The sequence below is a fragment of the Oryctolagus cuniculus genome, chromosome 12 (assembly GCF_964237555.1).
Source record: "Oryctolagus cuniculus chromosome 12, mOryCun1.1, whole genome shotgun sequence".
Lineage (NCBI taxonomy): Eukaryota > Metazoa > Chordata > Mammalia > Lagomorpha > Leporidae > Oryctolagus > Oryctolagus cuniculus.
The window spans coordinates 30,782,462-30,800,119 of record NC_091443.1 but is presented as its reverse complement, the minus strand read 5'-3'; the positions used below and the strand labels follow the sequence as shown (position 1 = coordinate 30,800,119).

Here is a 17,658-nt window from a genome sequence, read left to right as displayed (position 1 = left end):
TGATCTTTACTTCTAGCCTAGAAATTCATGCCTAGATTGGTTAAGTCCTTGTCCGTCAAAACAACCCATATCCAACTATTTGGCTTTTGAAGCTCCCGCAAATGAAACAAACGGCCCCTCCTCAAACACGAGGAACTAAGAGCAAGTCTGAGGTGCGCTAACGCTGCTGCTGCTGCTGCTGCTGCTGCGGATTATTAGGGCTCCATGTGTTCCCATTTTGCCTCAATGCACGAGAGAACACACTTACAGACGCTATTCAGAGTCTTGCAGTTTAGAGCGGAGACGCCGACAATCGTATCCGAGCCTCCTCTGTAACAGAACTGTAATAATGGGACATCAGAACGCCTTGCCTTCTCTTCTAACATCACAGAACCAGCGCACACTCACGTCCCTTTAAACAATAAAAATTTCAAACTGTTGGTTGCCACTCAACACGGTGAAAACTACTTGGCTTTTCTTAGCCTAGATAAAGTAATGACAAAGCGTATCATTTGTTTTCACTTCATCTTCTGACTGAAAAAAAACACAAGGAATAAGGTGTGTTCGAAGTTCAATGACGTTAACTTTACAAAATAACAGGTATTCTGCTGTCCTCGGAACCTCAACGTTAGTTATTTCATCTTTATAAGTGATCGCCGGTTAGCAATGCCGCCCAGACACACCTAATCATGAAAACGGAACTCAAATTTAGAGCAATAAAAAGAAACTGTCACGGGGAACAAATTTAGAGTGACTCCTTAGCAATGCGCATGCGTCTCTGGGGCGCCGCAAGGATTTCCGGGAAGCCTGCCAATCATATTCCCACCGCGAACTCCATGGCGGCATTTTCGACTTAATAAATTGCCTGCAACCCCGCCCTCCCGTTCCAGAGTTTCGTGCGAAAAGTCTCATGGAGGAAGCAACCGTGGCAGTTCAACTGTCGCAGCTGCCGTTGTCAGAGAGAAACTTCTGGTGGTGGTCGACCTGATGAGCGGACGGCAAAGAACTCTTTTCCAGACGTGGGGCTCGAGCGTTTCCCGATCCGCTGGGGCTCCGGGCTGCAGCTCCAGAACCGAGCGGCCTCAGAGCCCCGGCAGCTCCGAGACGCCTCTGCCTGCAGCGGCAGAAGCTCAGCCTGATTCCGACGATGATGTGTTGCTGGTTGCAGCGTACGAGGCTGAGCGACAGCTGAGTCTAGAGAATGGCGGGTTTTGCTACTCGGCGGGTGCCCTGTGGATTTACCCTACCAATTGCCCCGTGCGGGACTACCAGCTGCACATTTCCCGGACTGCTCTGTTCTGCAACACGCTGGTGTGTCTGCCTACCGGGCTGGGAAAGACCTTTATTGCCGCCGTGGTCATGTACAATTTCTACCGCTGGTTCCCCTCCGGCAAGGTGGTTTTCATGGCTCCCACAAAACCGCTAGTGACACAGCAGATCGAGGCTTGCTACCAGGTGATGGGCATCCCGCAGTCACACATGGCCGAAATGACAGGTATGTTATTGAGAGCGGGGGTGATTGGAAATTAAGGGCTGAGTGCCCAGGGAGAGCAGGCATTCAGTGGAAACAGAGCTACAGGACTTCCTGACCCTTGTTCCCAAATCACAGTATCTTAAATCTCCCTTAAACGGCATTCTATCATATCAAGTTAAACAATAACGAATAGGGTTACTGTGTCCAGTTTTCAGAGAATCCCTGGAGCTTGTTCAGGGTGTTTTGAGGCAATTACTTGTGTGTATCTCATGGATCACAAACCATGATCTTTCCTGACATTTTTGCCTGGATTGATTTCCCAGTTGAAGAATTTGCTTCTCTTCAAGTATTGTAACATGTTCTAGGAATTCCCTAGAGACAAATCATCTATTTGTGGTCCTAGAAAAGAGCTTTTTTTTTTTTTTTTTTTTTCGGACCACACCAGAGATTTAAAATGTAGCATTCCAATGGATTACCAAAACTTTCTCCAAAGCCTGTATGCATTCTGAAACTAGGCCAGGCTGTCTATATTTTATGGTCTGAAGTTTACAGTGAAGAATGTCAACATTTGTTTACAGGGTCCACTCAAGTTTTCACCAGGAAAGAAGTGTGGTGCAGTAAGAGAGTCCTTTTTCTTACACCTCAAGTCATGGTAAATGACCTTTCTAGAGGAACTTGTCCTGCTGCTGAGATAAAGTGTCTAGTGATTGATGAAGCTCATAAAGCTCTTGGAAACTATGCTTATTGCCAGGTAATAATTTTGTTCAATGGTATTTTGTAGTGTAACCATATCATATTGTTAAGTATTTTAAGGAATAGTTATTAGTGGTGGAAGTTATTATTGTTATAGAAAACCCAAATCTATAATCTTGGAACAGATAGTGATAGGAAGTACTTTCCTTCACCCATGTTTTCACTTTTTTTTTTTATCATAACAAGATCATTAGTGTAATTTATGTATCATGAGTGCCTGTTCAGGACTGGGGCTGTGATTGGATTTAGATGGATGCTGTTATCTTTGGAAGATAATAATCAAAGACTGATAATTATATGCAGTGCTGTTGCTTGGGAACTGGGTAAACTGTGTTACAGGAATTAAATGATAATATGTATGGAGCATAGCTAACATATCACCTTTCATTTGAGTACTACAGGAATATAAAGCATAAAAGAGAAGCGGTGGGATGTGGTTATAGAGCTCATTCATCTCTTTGCACTGAATGAGTTTGACTCTTGTGTTAAGGGTGACTTGGCCTCTTCTATTCTACTTAAGAGTCAAGTCATGAAGGCGTTTGTGTTTTATACTTAACAGTTTGAATGCACTTTGTAGGCCATAGGGGATATTGTTGCCCAAGACTCATTAAAAATGTTTAGCTGGGTGATACTTAAGATTTAAAAGACAAAAGAGGGAAGAAGACTTTTTTTTTTTTTTTTTTAAAAGAGTACCTCATAACGAATAGGAAGATTGATTGTATAATGATTGCTAGGTTCCTGGCTTGGAAAGTTGTGAAAATATCAGAATTTGGAAACAGAATTGGGGAGTATGGAAAGATAGTGTAGTTTTAGTTGTACTTAGTTTGAAGTTTCTGAAGAATCCAGCTGAAGATGTCCATTATGCAATAAATGATGGAGATATGGATCTCCGTGTAGAGACTCTTCAACGGACATGCTGGTTTAGAAATCGTCAGTATATATGAGTAAGTGGTAGTTAAAACTATAATAACTGGTGATATTAGGAAGAACATGTAAAGTAAATAGAAACGGGAAAATTGATTTAATTTAATGCAGAAACATAAATTTCACTGCCAAATTGTGAATTTGTAAATTTGTAAAATAGTTTCCTGGCGAACTCTTTAAGTGTTGTATTATATCTCTGTGATAGAATTGTCATCTTTCTTTTTTTCAAGATTTTATTTATTTATTTGAGAGGCAGAATTACAGACATGCAGAAGCAGTGAGAGAGAGAAAGAGAAAGGTCTTCCATCTGCTGGTTCACTCCCCAGATGGCCACAAACGGCCAGAGCTGCGCTGATCTGAAGCCAGAGTCCAAGAGCTTCTTCTGAGTCCCCCATGCGGTTGTAGAGGCCCAAGGAATTGGGCCACCTTCTACTGCTTTTCCAGGCCATGGCAGAGAGCTGGATCGGAAGTGGTGCAGCCAGGACTCAAACTGGCACTCATGTGGCATGCAGGCGGCGGCTTTACCTGCTACACCACAGCGTTGGCCCTGTCATCTTTTCTTATAGTTGATTTTTTTTTTTTTTTTGACAGGCAGAGTGGACAGTGAGAGAGAGAGAGAGAGAGAAAGGTCTTCCTTTTCCATTGGTTCACCCCACAATGGTTGCTGCGGCCAGCACGCTGCGCCGTTCCAAAGCCAGGAACCAGGTGCTTCTGGTTTCCCATGCTGGTGCAGGGCCCAAGGACCTGGGCAATCCTCCACTGCCTTCCTGGGCCACAGCAGAGAGCTGGACAGGAAGAGGAGCAACCGAGATCTTCTTAATTATACTCAGGAAATGAAGATATTCCATTTATTCATATCTTGCAAGTTAACATATAATAAGATTTCCACTTAATGGGGCCAGCGCTGTGGCGCAGTGGGTTAATGCCCTGGCCTGAAGAACCGGCATCCCATATGGGTGCTGGTTCTAGTCCTGGCTGCTCCACTTCCAATCTAACTCTGCTGTGGCCTGGGAAAGCAGTGGAAGATGGCCTAAGTCCTTGGGCCCCTGCACCCGTGTGGGAGACCCGGAAGAAGCTCCTGGCTTCGGATCGGCGCAGTTCCGGCCGTTGTGGCCAATAGGGGAGTGAACCATTGGATGGAAGACCTCTCTCTTTCTGTGCCTCTACTCTCTCTGTGTAACCCTGACTTTCGAATAAATAAATAAATCTTAAAAAAAAAAAAAAAAAAGATTTCCACTTGCACATTAGCAGGGTCTAGGAAAAGCAGCGGAAAATGGCCCAAGCGCTTGGGCCGTGCCACCCATGTGGGAAACCTGAATGAAACTCCTGGGTCAGCGCTAGCCATTGCAGCCATCTGGGGAGCGAACCAGCAGATGGAAGATCTCTTTTCTGTCTTTCTTTCTCTCTCTCTAAATCTGACTTTCAAGTAAATAAATAAATCTTTAAAAAAAATTCTACTTAAGTTTAACTATAATATCATGTGTTCATATGCAATCTTTATTATGCCCTGAAAAACTCCATAATACTTTTTAGTATTAATTAAAGTTCAGAATGAGTCTCATTGAATTTGTCTGCGATTTGGTTTGAAATTAGTGATTTTTGGATAATCTGGTTTTCTTGTTTAATTCCTGTATCTAATGTGAGAACCATGGGATACTGGGAACTGTTCTGCAACTCAATTTACAGGAGAGTCTCTTTTCCTTTGTATTGAGGCCTCAACTGAAGGGAAATAGGAGCTCTGGCAAATTAAATATGAATCATACTAGAAGTGAGCGTTGGGTTCAAGTTACAGAGAACAGAAAGGTATTTTGGTGTCGCTGAGGGAATGTTTCAGGACTTAAAAGTTAATTTTAAAAAATTATCTGAATTTAATCGCATTCTGTTTTGAATAAGTTTAAGAATTAGGAGCATTCTGCGTGAAATCTAATTTTCCTTAATATCTCCTAATTTTTTTTTCATTTCAAATCTAATTGCATATTCTTATTTAATTTTTTTCCTATTTTTGTTTGTTATGGGTTATCTTAATCTGACAAGTGTTCTTATAGATACAGCTGTAAGGCTAGTCTGTGACCAAAACAATGGAGAACAGACACTGACTTCCTCCATTTGATGCTGAAGTAGCCCTTGGGCATTGTGATTTGCCTCTGAATTAGGCCCTGACATTTTAGCTTTTTGTATAAAAGAAACCCTAAAATGTTCTTGATTGTTGCTGATCCTAAAACTAAATAATTGTTCCTTTAGATAACATCACTAGTGGTGGTTCTACTCACTGGGTTATTAATATGCTAGTTAAAGAATAATATAATAATAGATCATAGGTAATAGCTGATATAACAGAAGCACCATTATACTTGCATTAAACAGATGAAACTAAATGACTTTTTTTTTTTTTTTAAGGTTGTAAGGGAACTAGTCAGACATACAAATCACTTCAGAATCTTGGCTCTTAGTGCTACACCAGGTAGTGATATAAAGGTAAGTAAGATGTCTTTACATTTATTAACTTTCAAGAAAATAAGTTTTTTATGGGGTTTTTAGTCTCGTGTTTATCTGATTTGATGTTAGAACTACAACATGGCTCGCTTTTCTTCTGTGTTTGCAAGAATTTCTTTAAATTAATAGTTTTCAAACTGTAAGAATAGGTAAGAATCACCTCAAGCTGTTGGTTAAAAGGACTAAGTTTTTTTTAAAAGTTTTTTTCTTTTTTTATATTTATTTATTTTATTCGAAAAGCAGAGTTACAGAGAGAGAAAGTGAGAGATCTTCTGTCTGCTGGTTCACTCCCCCAATGGCTGCAACGGCCAGAGCTGGGTCAGTCCAAAGCCAGGAACCAGGAGCTTCTTCTGGGTCTCCCATGTGGGTGCAGGGGCCCAAGGATTAGGGCCATCTTCTGCTACGTTCCTGGGCGCGTTAGCCATGGAGCAGCCAGGACTCAAACTGACACCCATATGGGATGCTGGCAAGCAGGTGTCAGCTTAACATGCTGCGCCACAACACTGACCCCCTCAAATTTTTTTGTACAAAAATAAACTTATCTTTAACTCCCCTTTCCATGTGCTTTTAGAAGTACCAGCATATGTTTTTGCTACAGTTTCATACCCTTTCAAGAATTCCCTTTGTAAGCTTTAGTCCCCAAAATATATTCATATTATATACGTGGATTTAAATTTAAAATAATGTACTAATGTATTAATAAGTGTTTTGGTTTAGGCCTTATAAACCCTCATAAAGTATTTCCAAGATATATTTGTGTCCTTTAATAGCAATAATACTTCTCTGTGTTTTTCCCACCCCAAAAAAATTCAGTGTAAAGAAGTTTAGGACAGGGACCAACGCTATGGTACAGCCGGTAAAGCCACCACCTACAGTGCTGGCGTCCCATATGGGTGCCATTTTGTGTCCTTCTGCTCCACTTCTGATCCAGCTCTCTGCTGTGGCCTGGGAAAGCAGTAGAAGATGGCCCAAGTCCTTGGGCCCCTGCATCCTCATGGGAGACCCGGAAGAAGCTCGTGGCTCCTGGCTTCAGATTGGTACAGCTTTTGCCGTTGCGGCCATCTGGGGAGTGAACCAGCAGATGGAAGACACCTCTCTCTCTGTCTCTGTCTCTGTCTCTGTCTCTGTCTCTCTCTCTCTCTGCTTCTCCTTCTCTCTCTGTGTAACTCTTTCAAATAAATAAGTAAATCTAAAAAAAAAAAAAAAAAGTGTTGGCCAGGGAATCAGAAATCTTGGGTTTTAGATCTGGCTGTGCAATGAATTGTGTTTCACAGTGTTTTGGGAATTTCATTTGCTAATCTCAAACTTCAGTTTTGTCTGAAGATTTCATTTGGAAAGTGCTACTATTCATTTAAAGAATATGTTGGACATTTACTCATATTCTTGTTTCTTGAATGCTTGCCTTAAAAGGCTGTGTGGGGAAAAAATGTTTCAAAAACGTTTTCTCCCTACAGTATGAATTCTAGTGTACTTTAAAGTGGCTTGTCTTTCTTTTTCTACGTTTTTGATCATTAATAATATGAATTTCTAGTGCTTCTTTCAAAATTTTGATATTTTATTTGTTAGGTACTTAATTCAAAAATACTTAACCTGTAATATATTTTATGATCTTGATTATTTTTGCATAGGCTGTACAACAGGTTATTACTAACCTGCTGATTGGGCAGATCGAGCTTCGTTCTGAAGATTCTCCAGATATTTTGCCATACTCTCATGAAAGACGAGTTGAAAAGCTTGTTGTTCCCCTTGGAGAGGAACTTGCAGCCATTCAAAAGACATATATTCAGGCAAGCCATTTTTTTCACAGTTTAAGTTTTTGGTAAATGATCTGGTAATGTAGTTATTTCAGCTAACAGATTTTGGCTATCAGAATATATAGCTATCTCATTTTGCATAATTGATATGTTGAAAATTTCTTTGACATTAAATTTTGGAAGGGGCATATTTTAATGAACAAACTATTTTTTAAAGGGTTAATACAAAGGATGGAACAATGATAGCATTCTGCAGTTTAATATTCATATAAACACAGCAGAGGGCACAAAACAGAAGTGTATAGTTAAGTGAATTCACGAAGTGAACTTACTCATGACATGTGCTTGTATTCAGCTAGAAGTTTCTTTATAATGAAATATATTTTCACTACTTTTCTGCCCTGATCCCTTACGAAGTGATTTTGTCCACCTGGTGACATCTGACAATGTCTAACCGCATGGTTGTTGTAATGAGCAGGGAAGGGGAAGCAAAGAGTGGAGTGTGGAGTTACCACTATTGTCATCTGGCACCTGTGATATAGGCCAGGAATCTGCTAAACATATTATAATGGACAAGACACCTAGTTCACAAGAAAAATTACCTGGCTCTGATGTTAATAGAGAAATTTAATTTGAGAAATTGCTTAGAGTTATCACTTTCCATGGGAGAGATTTGAGATCACCCTTTAATTTCCCATAGCTCACAATTAGTGTCAGGGTAGGAGAACAACATGTTCTCTCACATCATCATTGCCCTGGATTAAAGATGGCTGCAAATTCTTTGCCACTTTTCTCACTGAGAGATGGGATAAAATTTCCCTCCCCTGAATATGGAGTGGTGCCATGACTGACTCTAGCCAATAGAATGTGATAAGCCCCACAGTAGTATACAAAGAGAGAGAGATCTCCCATCGCTGATTCACTCTCCTAATGGCCACTGTGGCCCAAGCTGGGCTGTTCCTCTAGTTCTCCTTTGTTGTTTCAGGGGCCCAAGTACTTAGGCCATCCTCTGCTGCTTTCCCAGGCACACTAACAGAGACCTGGATCGGAAGTGGAGCACTCAGGACATGAACCATGGCCATATGGGATGCTGGCGCTACAGGAGGTGGCTTTACCTACTATGCCACAGTGCCAGCCCCATCATTCCATCATTTTTTTTTTTTTTTTTTTTTTTTTTTTTTTTTTTGACAGGCAGAGTGGACAGTGAGAGAGAGAGACAGAGAGAAAGGTCTTCCTTTGCCGTTGGTTCACCCTCCAATGGCCGCCGCAGCCGGCGTGCTGTGGCCGGCGCACCGCGCTGATCCGATGGCAGGAGCCAGGTGTTTATCCTGGTCTCCCATGGGGTGCAGGGCCCAAGCACTTGGGCCATCCTCCACTGCACTCCCTAGCCACAGCAGAGAGCTGGCCTGGAAGAGGGGCAACCGGGACTAGAACTGGGTGTACCGGTGCCGCAAGGCGGAGGATTAGCCTAGTGAGCCGTGGCCCCGGCCTTATTATTAATTCAACTCTTTTCATAGTTATAGACTAACAGGTATTCTATGAGTGACCATCCAATATTATTATTTGGTTGTTCAGATAGTTCTGTTACCAGTGAATGGCAGGGTTCTTGTCTTTGCGCAAGAAAGAATTCAGGCGTGAGAGAGTAAGTGGAAAGCAAATAGCAAGGTTTATTAGGGTAGGGGCATCCGTAAGAATGGATGGGCACCTCTCCAGACAGAACCTGAGAGAGAGTGCGCAGTTGCTCAGCCTGAGGGAGAGCGAGGTTACATGGTTGAGTGGAGAGAATACACCTGGGCAGGCCAGGCTGGTGGCTCAGCATAGAGGCAAAGGGCTGAATGCACAGTCTGGTTGAGGCTGGGGGTTTTTAAGGGGATGGTCTTGCCTCCCCACCTCTGCTCCTCTTGGAACAAAGGACTTTTTGGATGTAAATACAAAAAATTCCTCTCTGAGTTTTCCCCTGAAGTCATCAGACTGGGGGAAGCCTGGCTGGTGTTGCCCCTGGCGTTAAAGGAGCCTTAGAGGAAGGATGGTTAAAGGTAGAAGGGCAGGGCAGGATGCATATTTGAAATACAGATACTAGGCTGCACCTGGAAGATTATCAGGCAGGAGGGGCGGGGACCCCAACCTGGCAGGTTATTGGGTAGGAGGGACAGGGCAGGATGTAGATAGGTTATTGGGAAGACTTTGAGATGCATATGCTGGACATAGACGTCTTCTCTTTAGACCTTTGTCACACACACATAAGCTCATATCTGACTTCCTACCTAACAGTTCCAGCTTTGTCTTTTAGAAGCTCCTCAAGACAGCTCCTGTGCTCTACAGACATGTACTTTTGCTTGCATTTCCTAACTTGCTGATATCACAATATATTTTGCTCATCTGTGAATTTTCCTGAACTAGTCGTGGAATCTATCATTTCTCCAAAGACTCCTTATTCTTTGTATGCAAGAATGGTATTTGGTGGTGGTGGTGGTGGGGTGCCGGCACTGTGGTGCAGCGGGTTAAAGCCCTCTCCTGAAGCTCCAGCATCCCATATGGGCACCGATTCTAGTCCTGGCTGCTCCTCTTCCAATCCAGCTCTCTGCTATGGCCTGGGAAAGCAGTAGAAGATGGCCCAAGGCCTTGGGCCCCTGTACACACAGGGGAGACCCGGAAGAAGCTCCTGGCTTCAGATCTGCGCAGCTCCAGCTGTTGTGGCCATCTGGGGAATGAACCAGTGGATGGAAGACCTCTCTCTCTGTCTCTACTCTCTCTGTAACTCTGTCTTTAAAATAAATAAAAATAAATCTTTAAAAAAAAATAAGAATGGTATTTAGGGGCTGGAGTTGTGACATAGCAGGTAAAGCTGCCCTCTGCAGTGTTGGCTGCTGCTTCTGCACTTCCTTTCCAGCTCACTGCTAATGCTAATGGCCTGAGAAAGCAGTGGGAAATGGCCCAAGGGCTTGGGCCCTTATCACCCATAGGGGAAACCTGAATGAAGCTTCTGGTTTCAGCAGGGACTGAACCAGAGGATGGCAGAGCTCTCTCTGTGTCTCTCTTTCACTCTCTACCCCTCTATATCTCTTTCAAATACAAAAATAAATAATAAAAAAATATATATATATATAGAAGGAGAGAATGGTATTTAGAAGCCAGTGTTTGTATACTAGATTTGCTCATTTTTATTGTGGTGTCACTGTTTCTATGCTCTCTCAGTGACCTGTTTACATTCTTACCCACAATACCCACAGTATCAGAATAAGGAACACATAAAATAATGGTTGTTTAAATCTATGTTTAAGTAGTATTTTATATGGGAGTAGATAACCAAGACATTTGTTTATCCCTTAACCTATAATAAGTCTTTTTTAAAGAGAAGTTCACAGGGGTTGGTATGGTATCGCAGCAGTTTAAGCTCCCTCCTGAAATTCCAGCACCTCATATGGGCGCTAGTTCAAGTCCCAGCTACTCTACTTCCGATCCAGCTCTCTGATAATGTGCCTGGGAAAGCCATCCATGTGGGAGAGCCTGATGAAGCTACTGGCTCCTGGTTGGGGCCTGGCCCAGCCTTGACCATTGTAGCCATTTGGGGAGTGAACCAGTGGATGGAAGACAACTCTCTCTTTTTATCTCTCCATCTTAAGTATAAGTCTGCTGTTCAAATAGATTAAATCTATTAAAAACAAAGCTTCTAGGTTTTTTTTCTTGTTTTAAAATTATCTGTAACAAAATTCTAAATATTATTATGATATGGCAAAGTCTTCCTGATAACGATTTCTTAAATGCTTATCTAATTTGTCTTAATTAAAAATTATTCCATTAATAACTATAGAATCATAATTTATATGGTCATACATAATTAGAATTCAATTTTGTTGATATTTTTAAAGTGCTTCTTTAGACAGTGTGGTCAGCAAAGCTGAAGGGAGAAAAGATAAATGTACTAACCAGTCCTACTTTAGGAAATGAAAATTTTTTTTTTTTTTTTTAAATTTTTTTTTTTTTATTTTTTTTTTTTTTTTTTTTATTTATTTTTTTTTTTTTTTATTTTTTGACAGGCAGAGTGGACAGTGAGAGAGAGAGAGACAGAGAGAAAGGTCTTCCTTTGCCGTTGGTTCACCCTCCAATGGCCGCCGCGGCCTGCGCGCTGCGGCCGGCGCACCGCGCTGATCCGATGGCAGGAGCCAGGAGCCAGGTGCTTTTCCTGGTCTCCCATGGGGTGCAGGGCCCAAGCACCTGGGCCATCCTCCACTGCACTCCCTGGCCACAGCAGAGGGCTGGCCTGGAAGAGGGGCAACCGGGACAGAATCCGGCGCCCCGACCGGGACTAGAACCCGGTGTGCCGGCGCCGCTAGGCGGAGGATTAGCCTAGTGAGCCGCGGCGCCGGCCCGGAAATGAAAATTTAAATATCACATATTACTGTAGTAGGTGCATCTGAAGGTCTTTTTTTCTTTCAGCATGGCATCAAGCTCATTTCTGCTTCAGGGCCTTTTGTCTGCTGTTTCCTCTCTCTGGAGTTCATTGTTCTCAGAACCTCACATGGTAGACACCCATCATGATTCCCATGCCAATTCAGACATTACCTCCGCAAAGAGGCAGTCTTTGTTCACTTTATTTAAAAATAACCTTTTTTCTCTATTTAAAAATAACCTTTTTTCTCTCAAAGGGTTTATGGTGTGGCATATATTTGTTCCATATGGGTGTCAGTGGTCCAAGCCTTTGCGCCATTTTCCACTGCTTTTCCGAGGTGCATTGGCAGGGAGCTCGATGGGAAGTATAGCAGCCAGGACTTGAACTGGTGCCCATATGGGATGCCAGTGTCACAGGTGGTGGCTTTACCTGCTATGGCACAATGCCAGCTCCATATTTTAGATTCTTAAATACATTTATTGCCATGGAGACTATCTATCTTCTTGATTCACTTTATTTTTTGCCTCCTTCCATTGGGATCTAAACTATATGAGAGCAGTAGCTTCATTTGTCTTAGCCTTGATATTGCCAGCACTTGGAGCAATTCTATATACATTCTAGGTGCTAACTATTTGTTGAAAGAATGAGTCAATGAATGAAATTAAATTTACTTAAGGCATATCAATGTATTCAACAGTATGCAAATATTTAGTGAGGGCCTATATGCCAGATTCTGTTCTTGGTACTAAGGATGCAACAATGCACAAATCAAAGGCCTTCCTTTCATGATACTTAGATTATGATGTGTAGGTTGAGAAAGGCAGGAGTTAAGAAATAAACAGATAAAATGTATTCTTAAATTTTTTTTTTTAATTTATTTTGACAGAGTGTTAGACAGTGAGAGAGACAGAGAGAAAGGTCATCCTTCCATTGGTTCACCCCCAAAATGGCCGCTAAGGCTGGAGCTACGCCGATCCAAAGCCAGGAGCAGTTGCTTCTTCTCGGTCTCCCATGCGGGTGCAGGGGCCCAAGCACTTGGGCCATCCTCCACTGCCCTCCCGGGCCACAGCAGAGAGCTGGACTGGAAGAGGAGCAACCGGGACTAGAACCCGGCGCCCACAAGGGATGCTGGCGCCGCAGGCAGAGGATTAACCAAGAGAGGCATGGCGCCGTCCCCTTAAATGTATTCTTAAATTATAATAGGATATACAAAGAAATCATAAATGTCTGAAATGATTGATATGCCATTTACTCTGATTATATAATTATACATTGTATAGAAGTATTGAAATGTCACATAGTACCTCATAAATATGTACAATTACTATGTGTCAAAATTAAAAATATATTGGGCTGGCACTGTGGCGTAGTAGGTTAAACCTCCGCCTGTGGTATAGGCATCCCATATGGACACCAGTTTGTATGCTCTGCTATGGCCTGGGAAAGCAGTAGAAGATGGTCCAAATCGCTGGGCCCTTGCACCCTTCTGAGAGACTCGGAAGAAGCATCTGGCTTTGGATTGGCTCAGCTCTGGCCCTTTGGGGAGTGAACTAGCAGATAGAAGACCTTTCTCTGATTCTCCCTCTCTCTGTCAGTAACTCTGCCTCTCAAATAAATAAAGTTGTTTTTTAAAATTAAAAGTATATTTAAAAATTATAGTTACATATAATTTTTTATGCTGACTATACTTTGAAGATTATCTGGGGATGTCAAATGCTTAAATTTTGTTCTTTGTTATGTATATTTAAAATTCATTTTAAGATACACTGTAATAAATGTTAACTGATTTTAATATGCAAGAAAATTGTATTCTACGCTTAAACTGAATTTCTTTTAAATTTGCAGATTTTGGAAGCTTTTGCCAGTTCTTTGATTCAGAGAAATGTTTTGATGAGAAGGGATATCCCCAATCTAACAAAATACCAGATAATTCTGGCAAGAGATCAGTTTAGGAAAAATCCATCTCCAAATATTGTGGTAGGTATGTCTAAGTAAGTTTTAATGGTAGAACATATTTTTACTTAGGGACAGGATAAAAATACAAAATTTGGGCCGGGGAGGGGAGAATATATATTAGTTCATCAAGAACTCAGAAAAGATTTATATAGTCTGGTTTTTTTTTTTGTTTGTTTGTTTTTGTTTTTGTTTTTTTGTTTTTGTTTTTGTTTTTTTTACAGGCAGAGTGGACAGTGAGAGAGAGAGAGACAGAGAGAAAGGTCTTCCTTTGCCGTTGGTTCACCCTCCAATGGCCGCCACGGCTGGCGTGCTGTGGCCGGCGCACCGCGCTGATCCGAAGGCAGGAGCCAGGTACTTATCCTGGTCTCCCATGGGGTGCAGGGCCCAAGGACTTGGGCCATCCTCCACTGCACTCCCTGGCCACAGCAGAGAGCTGGCCTGGAAGAGGGACAACCGGGACAGAATCTGGCGCCCCGACCGGGACTAGAACCTGGTGTGCTGGCGCCACAAGGTGGAGGATTAGCCTATTGAGCCGCGGTGCTGGCCTATATAGTCTGTTAAAGCATTAAAAAATTATAGCAAGAATATGATTTAATGATTTGAATTGAAAATGTATCTTTTAATGTTTAATAAAGAATTGATCTTACAATTCATTTTTTAAAGTTTTTATTTATTTTTTTATTTGAGAGGTAGAGTTACAGAGAGAGGGAGAGACAGAGAGAAAGGTCTTCCATCCTCTGGTTCACTTCCCAGATGGCCACAACAGCCTGAGCTAGGTTGATCCGAAGCCAGGAGCCTCTTCAAGGTCTTTCACATGGGTGTAGGGGCCCAAGTACTTGGGCCATCTTCCACTGCTTTCCTAAGCCATAGCAGAGAGCTGGATTTGAGAGCAGCAGTCAGGACATGAACCAGTGCTCATATGGGATGCCGGTGCTGTAGGTGGAGGCTTAGCCTACAATGCCACAGTGCCGACCTTTTTATTTCATTTCTATTTTGTAAAGTTCTGGGGCCATGAGAAGGTATATTCTAATTTTATACCCAGAACATTTAGTCTTACTCTGGTGGTTTTTTTTTTTTTTTTTTTTTTTTACTGATTTATTTGAAAGTCAGAGTTACACAGAGAAGGAAGGAGAGGCAAAGAGAGAGAGAGGTCTTCCATCCGCTGGTTCACTCCCTAATTGGCCGCAATGGCCAGAGCTGCACCGACCCAAAGCCAGGAGCCAGGAGTTTTTTCTGGGTCTCCCATGCAGGTATAGGGGCCCAAGGACTTGAGCCATCTTCTAGTGCTTTCCCAGGGCATAGCAAAGAGCTGGAATGGAAGTGGAGCAGCTGGGACTCAAAACAGAGCCCCATGGGATGCTGGCACTGCAGGTGGTGGCTTTACCCCTACGCCACTGTGCTGGCCCAGTCTTACACTTAATACAAGTGGTTTGGAGGATGCATCATAGCAAACTGCTTCTTTATAATTTTCATAGGGAAACAATAAATAGGAAAATAGCCATCAAGCTGGGTCCAAAGTCAAAAGAGATGCATATAAGCATAAAAAGGCACCAAGAGGGAGTATATGTGGAAAAGAACAGAGCAAATTGAGTGAAATCTTATATTAGACAGAGAGCAAACCAATCTGGGTAAGGCAGAGGACCAAGGAAGCCAGATATGATGGTTAGTTACCTTAAATTGTGACCATATGGGAGTCACTTCAGTGTTACACTTTGAAGTGTAACATCTTGCTTGGAGTACCTGGGGAAACTACTAACAGAGGCTTTTCTGTGAAATTGTAGTCAGTGTAGTATATAAAACTTTAATAAAATATATTTTATTTATGCTAGTATTTAAAGGTTTTTCAAAACTTTAAATTATAAACCTAAACCTATTGAGCTTGATCTTGCTGGTGAGAGTTTATATTTACAAAGAAGTGGTTTTACTCTTTTGAGTAATTAAGTTGCCATTTTTGGGCTTTTTTTATCTTAGAAACATTTGAAATATCTATTCACTGATATTAAATGACACTAAAAATATTAAGTAAAAACAATAGCCTTCATTTTAAATAAAATAAATTATCAAATATATCCTCCATAATTTTATTTTACAACTGTCTCATCATACACACTCACACACATGCACATCCCTGCCATGTGTTCTCATAAAAGAAATGTAATATTCATGGTTCCATGATGGTAGTGATTAAAATACAAGGTCTCTGGGCCAAATTACCTATGCTTAAATATTGGCTCTCCTTACCACCTAATGAGCTTCCTCATGGATAGAATGGGCCCAACAATAGTACCTACCTCCTAGGTGTTGAGTAAATACATTTGTGCTTAGGACATTGTCTGGTATCCAGTGTCAGATTGGATTATTGTGTTCTTAGTGCTAAATATTGATGTCATATGGTGTGATTAAACATTTGTCCTTTTGCTAGTAACCTGAAGATAGACCCATATGTGACTTATTTTTCATTTCTACTACATCCAAAATATCTAGTTCAGTGCTTGACATAAAGTAGTAGGTGCTTATAAATAGTCTTGAAAGAATAAATGCATCTATATTCTGCTAATAACTTACCTATAAAGAGAAAATATACGTGATAAATGTTTTTCCCTTTCAGTTACTTTTTTTTTTAAATATTAATTTTCAGGGATGGCACAGTGGTGTAGTAGGCTAAGCCTCCTCCTGCAGTGCCAGTATCCCATATGGCTGCCAGTTGGAGTCCCACCTGCTCCACTTCCCATCCATCTCCTGGCTGATGGCTTGGGAAAGTGGTGGAAAATGGCCCAAGTGCTTGGGCTCCTGCACCCGCGTGGGAGACCTGGAGGAAACCCCTGGCTCCTGGCTTTGAATCGACCCAGCTTCAGAAGCTGCGGCCATTTGGGGAGTGAACCAGCAGATGGAAGACCTATCTGTCTCTCCCTCTTTCTGTCTGTAACTCTGCCTCTCAAATAAATAAATAAATAAATAAATCTTTAAAAATATATAAAAATTTACTAATGAATAAAGGCAAAATAATAAAGGATAGGTTTTATGTAGAAAATGCATGGGTTTCTTTCCATAGCAACATCTTATGAAATGGCATCCGGCAGAGCCAACTGGTTATATTCAGTGTAGAAGGAAATAATTATTAGGATCATTTGGATTATATTGTAAATGTTACGTTGACTCATGTTCTGACACCTTGGACTTGAAGCATCTTCATTTCTCTGGTTAAACTTGATGTATGCTTGTTTTTCTAGGGAATACAACAAGGCATAATTGAGGGAGAGTTTGCTATTTGTATAAGTTTATATCATGGTTATGAATTATTGCAGCAAATGGGAATGAGATCATTATATTTCTTCTTTTGTGGAATTATGGATGGAAGTAAAGGTAAATTCTAAAATTATTTAAGTCACACATTATTTTGGTTAAAGACATATTAAACAATTTGTGTTACTTAAAAATTATGTAACAAATGGCCATGTTTCATTGTTTTTGATAAAATAGAGGAAGAAAAAAAAACCAGTAATTAATACATATTTGGATGTGCAGCTGGAAAAAGTTGCTGCTTTTCATTTTAAATTTGAAGAGCCTGCACTTTTGCTAAAGCTTAATTTTACTTTAATTAGTAATAGATTTTACTAGTTTGCTATTATTTATTTGGGAAACTTTTCTTAATTCCTAAAAGGAATGACTCGGGCAAAAAATGAACTTAGCCGAAACGAGGACTTCATGAAACTCTACAATCATCTAGAGTGCAAGTTTGCACATACGCGTAGTACTTCAGCAGGTCGTATTTCCACTGACCAAAAAGGTGCGATTTTTCATGTAAAATTCTGCATTATTTTTCTTAACAAGGTTAACTTCAAAAATTTTGTTCCATTGATGTATATAACTGTGATTACTAAGGTTTCTGTAGCAACAGACATGTTAATGCTTAAAAATTTTATTCTTCAAAGTTA

The 17,658-nt window shown here is 41.2% G+C and overlaps 1 protein-coding gene across 1 annotated transcript in view; it reads left to right on the top strand.

The window, feature by feature from the left end:
- Window positions 1–763: 763 nt before the first annotated feature.
- Window positions 764–17,658, top strand: part of FANCM (FA complementation group M) — a 57,246-nt gene continuing 40,351 nt past the window's right edge. The window contains 7 exon segments of the mRNA XM_008269550.4: window positions 764–1,474; window positions 2,032–2,204; window positions 5,528–5,605; window positions 7,252–7,410; window positions 13,613–13,744; window positions 16,954–17,086; window positions 17,385–17,510. Of these exon segments, the coding sequence (XP_008267772.2) occupies window positions 967–1,474; window positions 2,032–2,204; window positions 5,528–5,605; window positions 7,252–7,410; window positions 13,613–13,744; window positions 16,954–17,086; window positions 17,385–17,510 (1,309 nt within the window). The 5' untranslated portion in view covers window positions 764–966.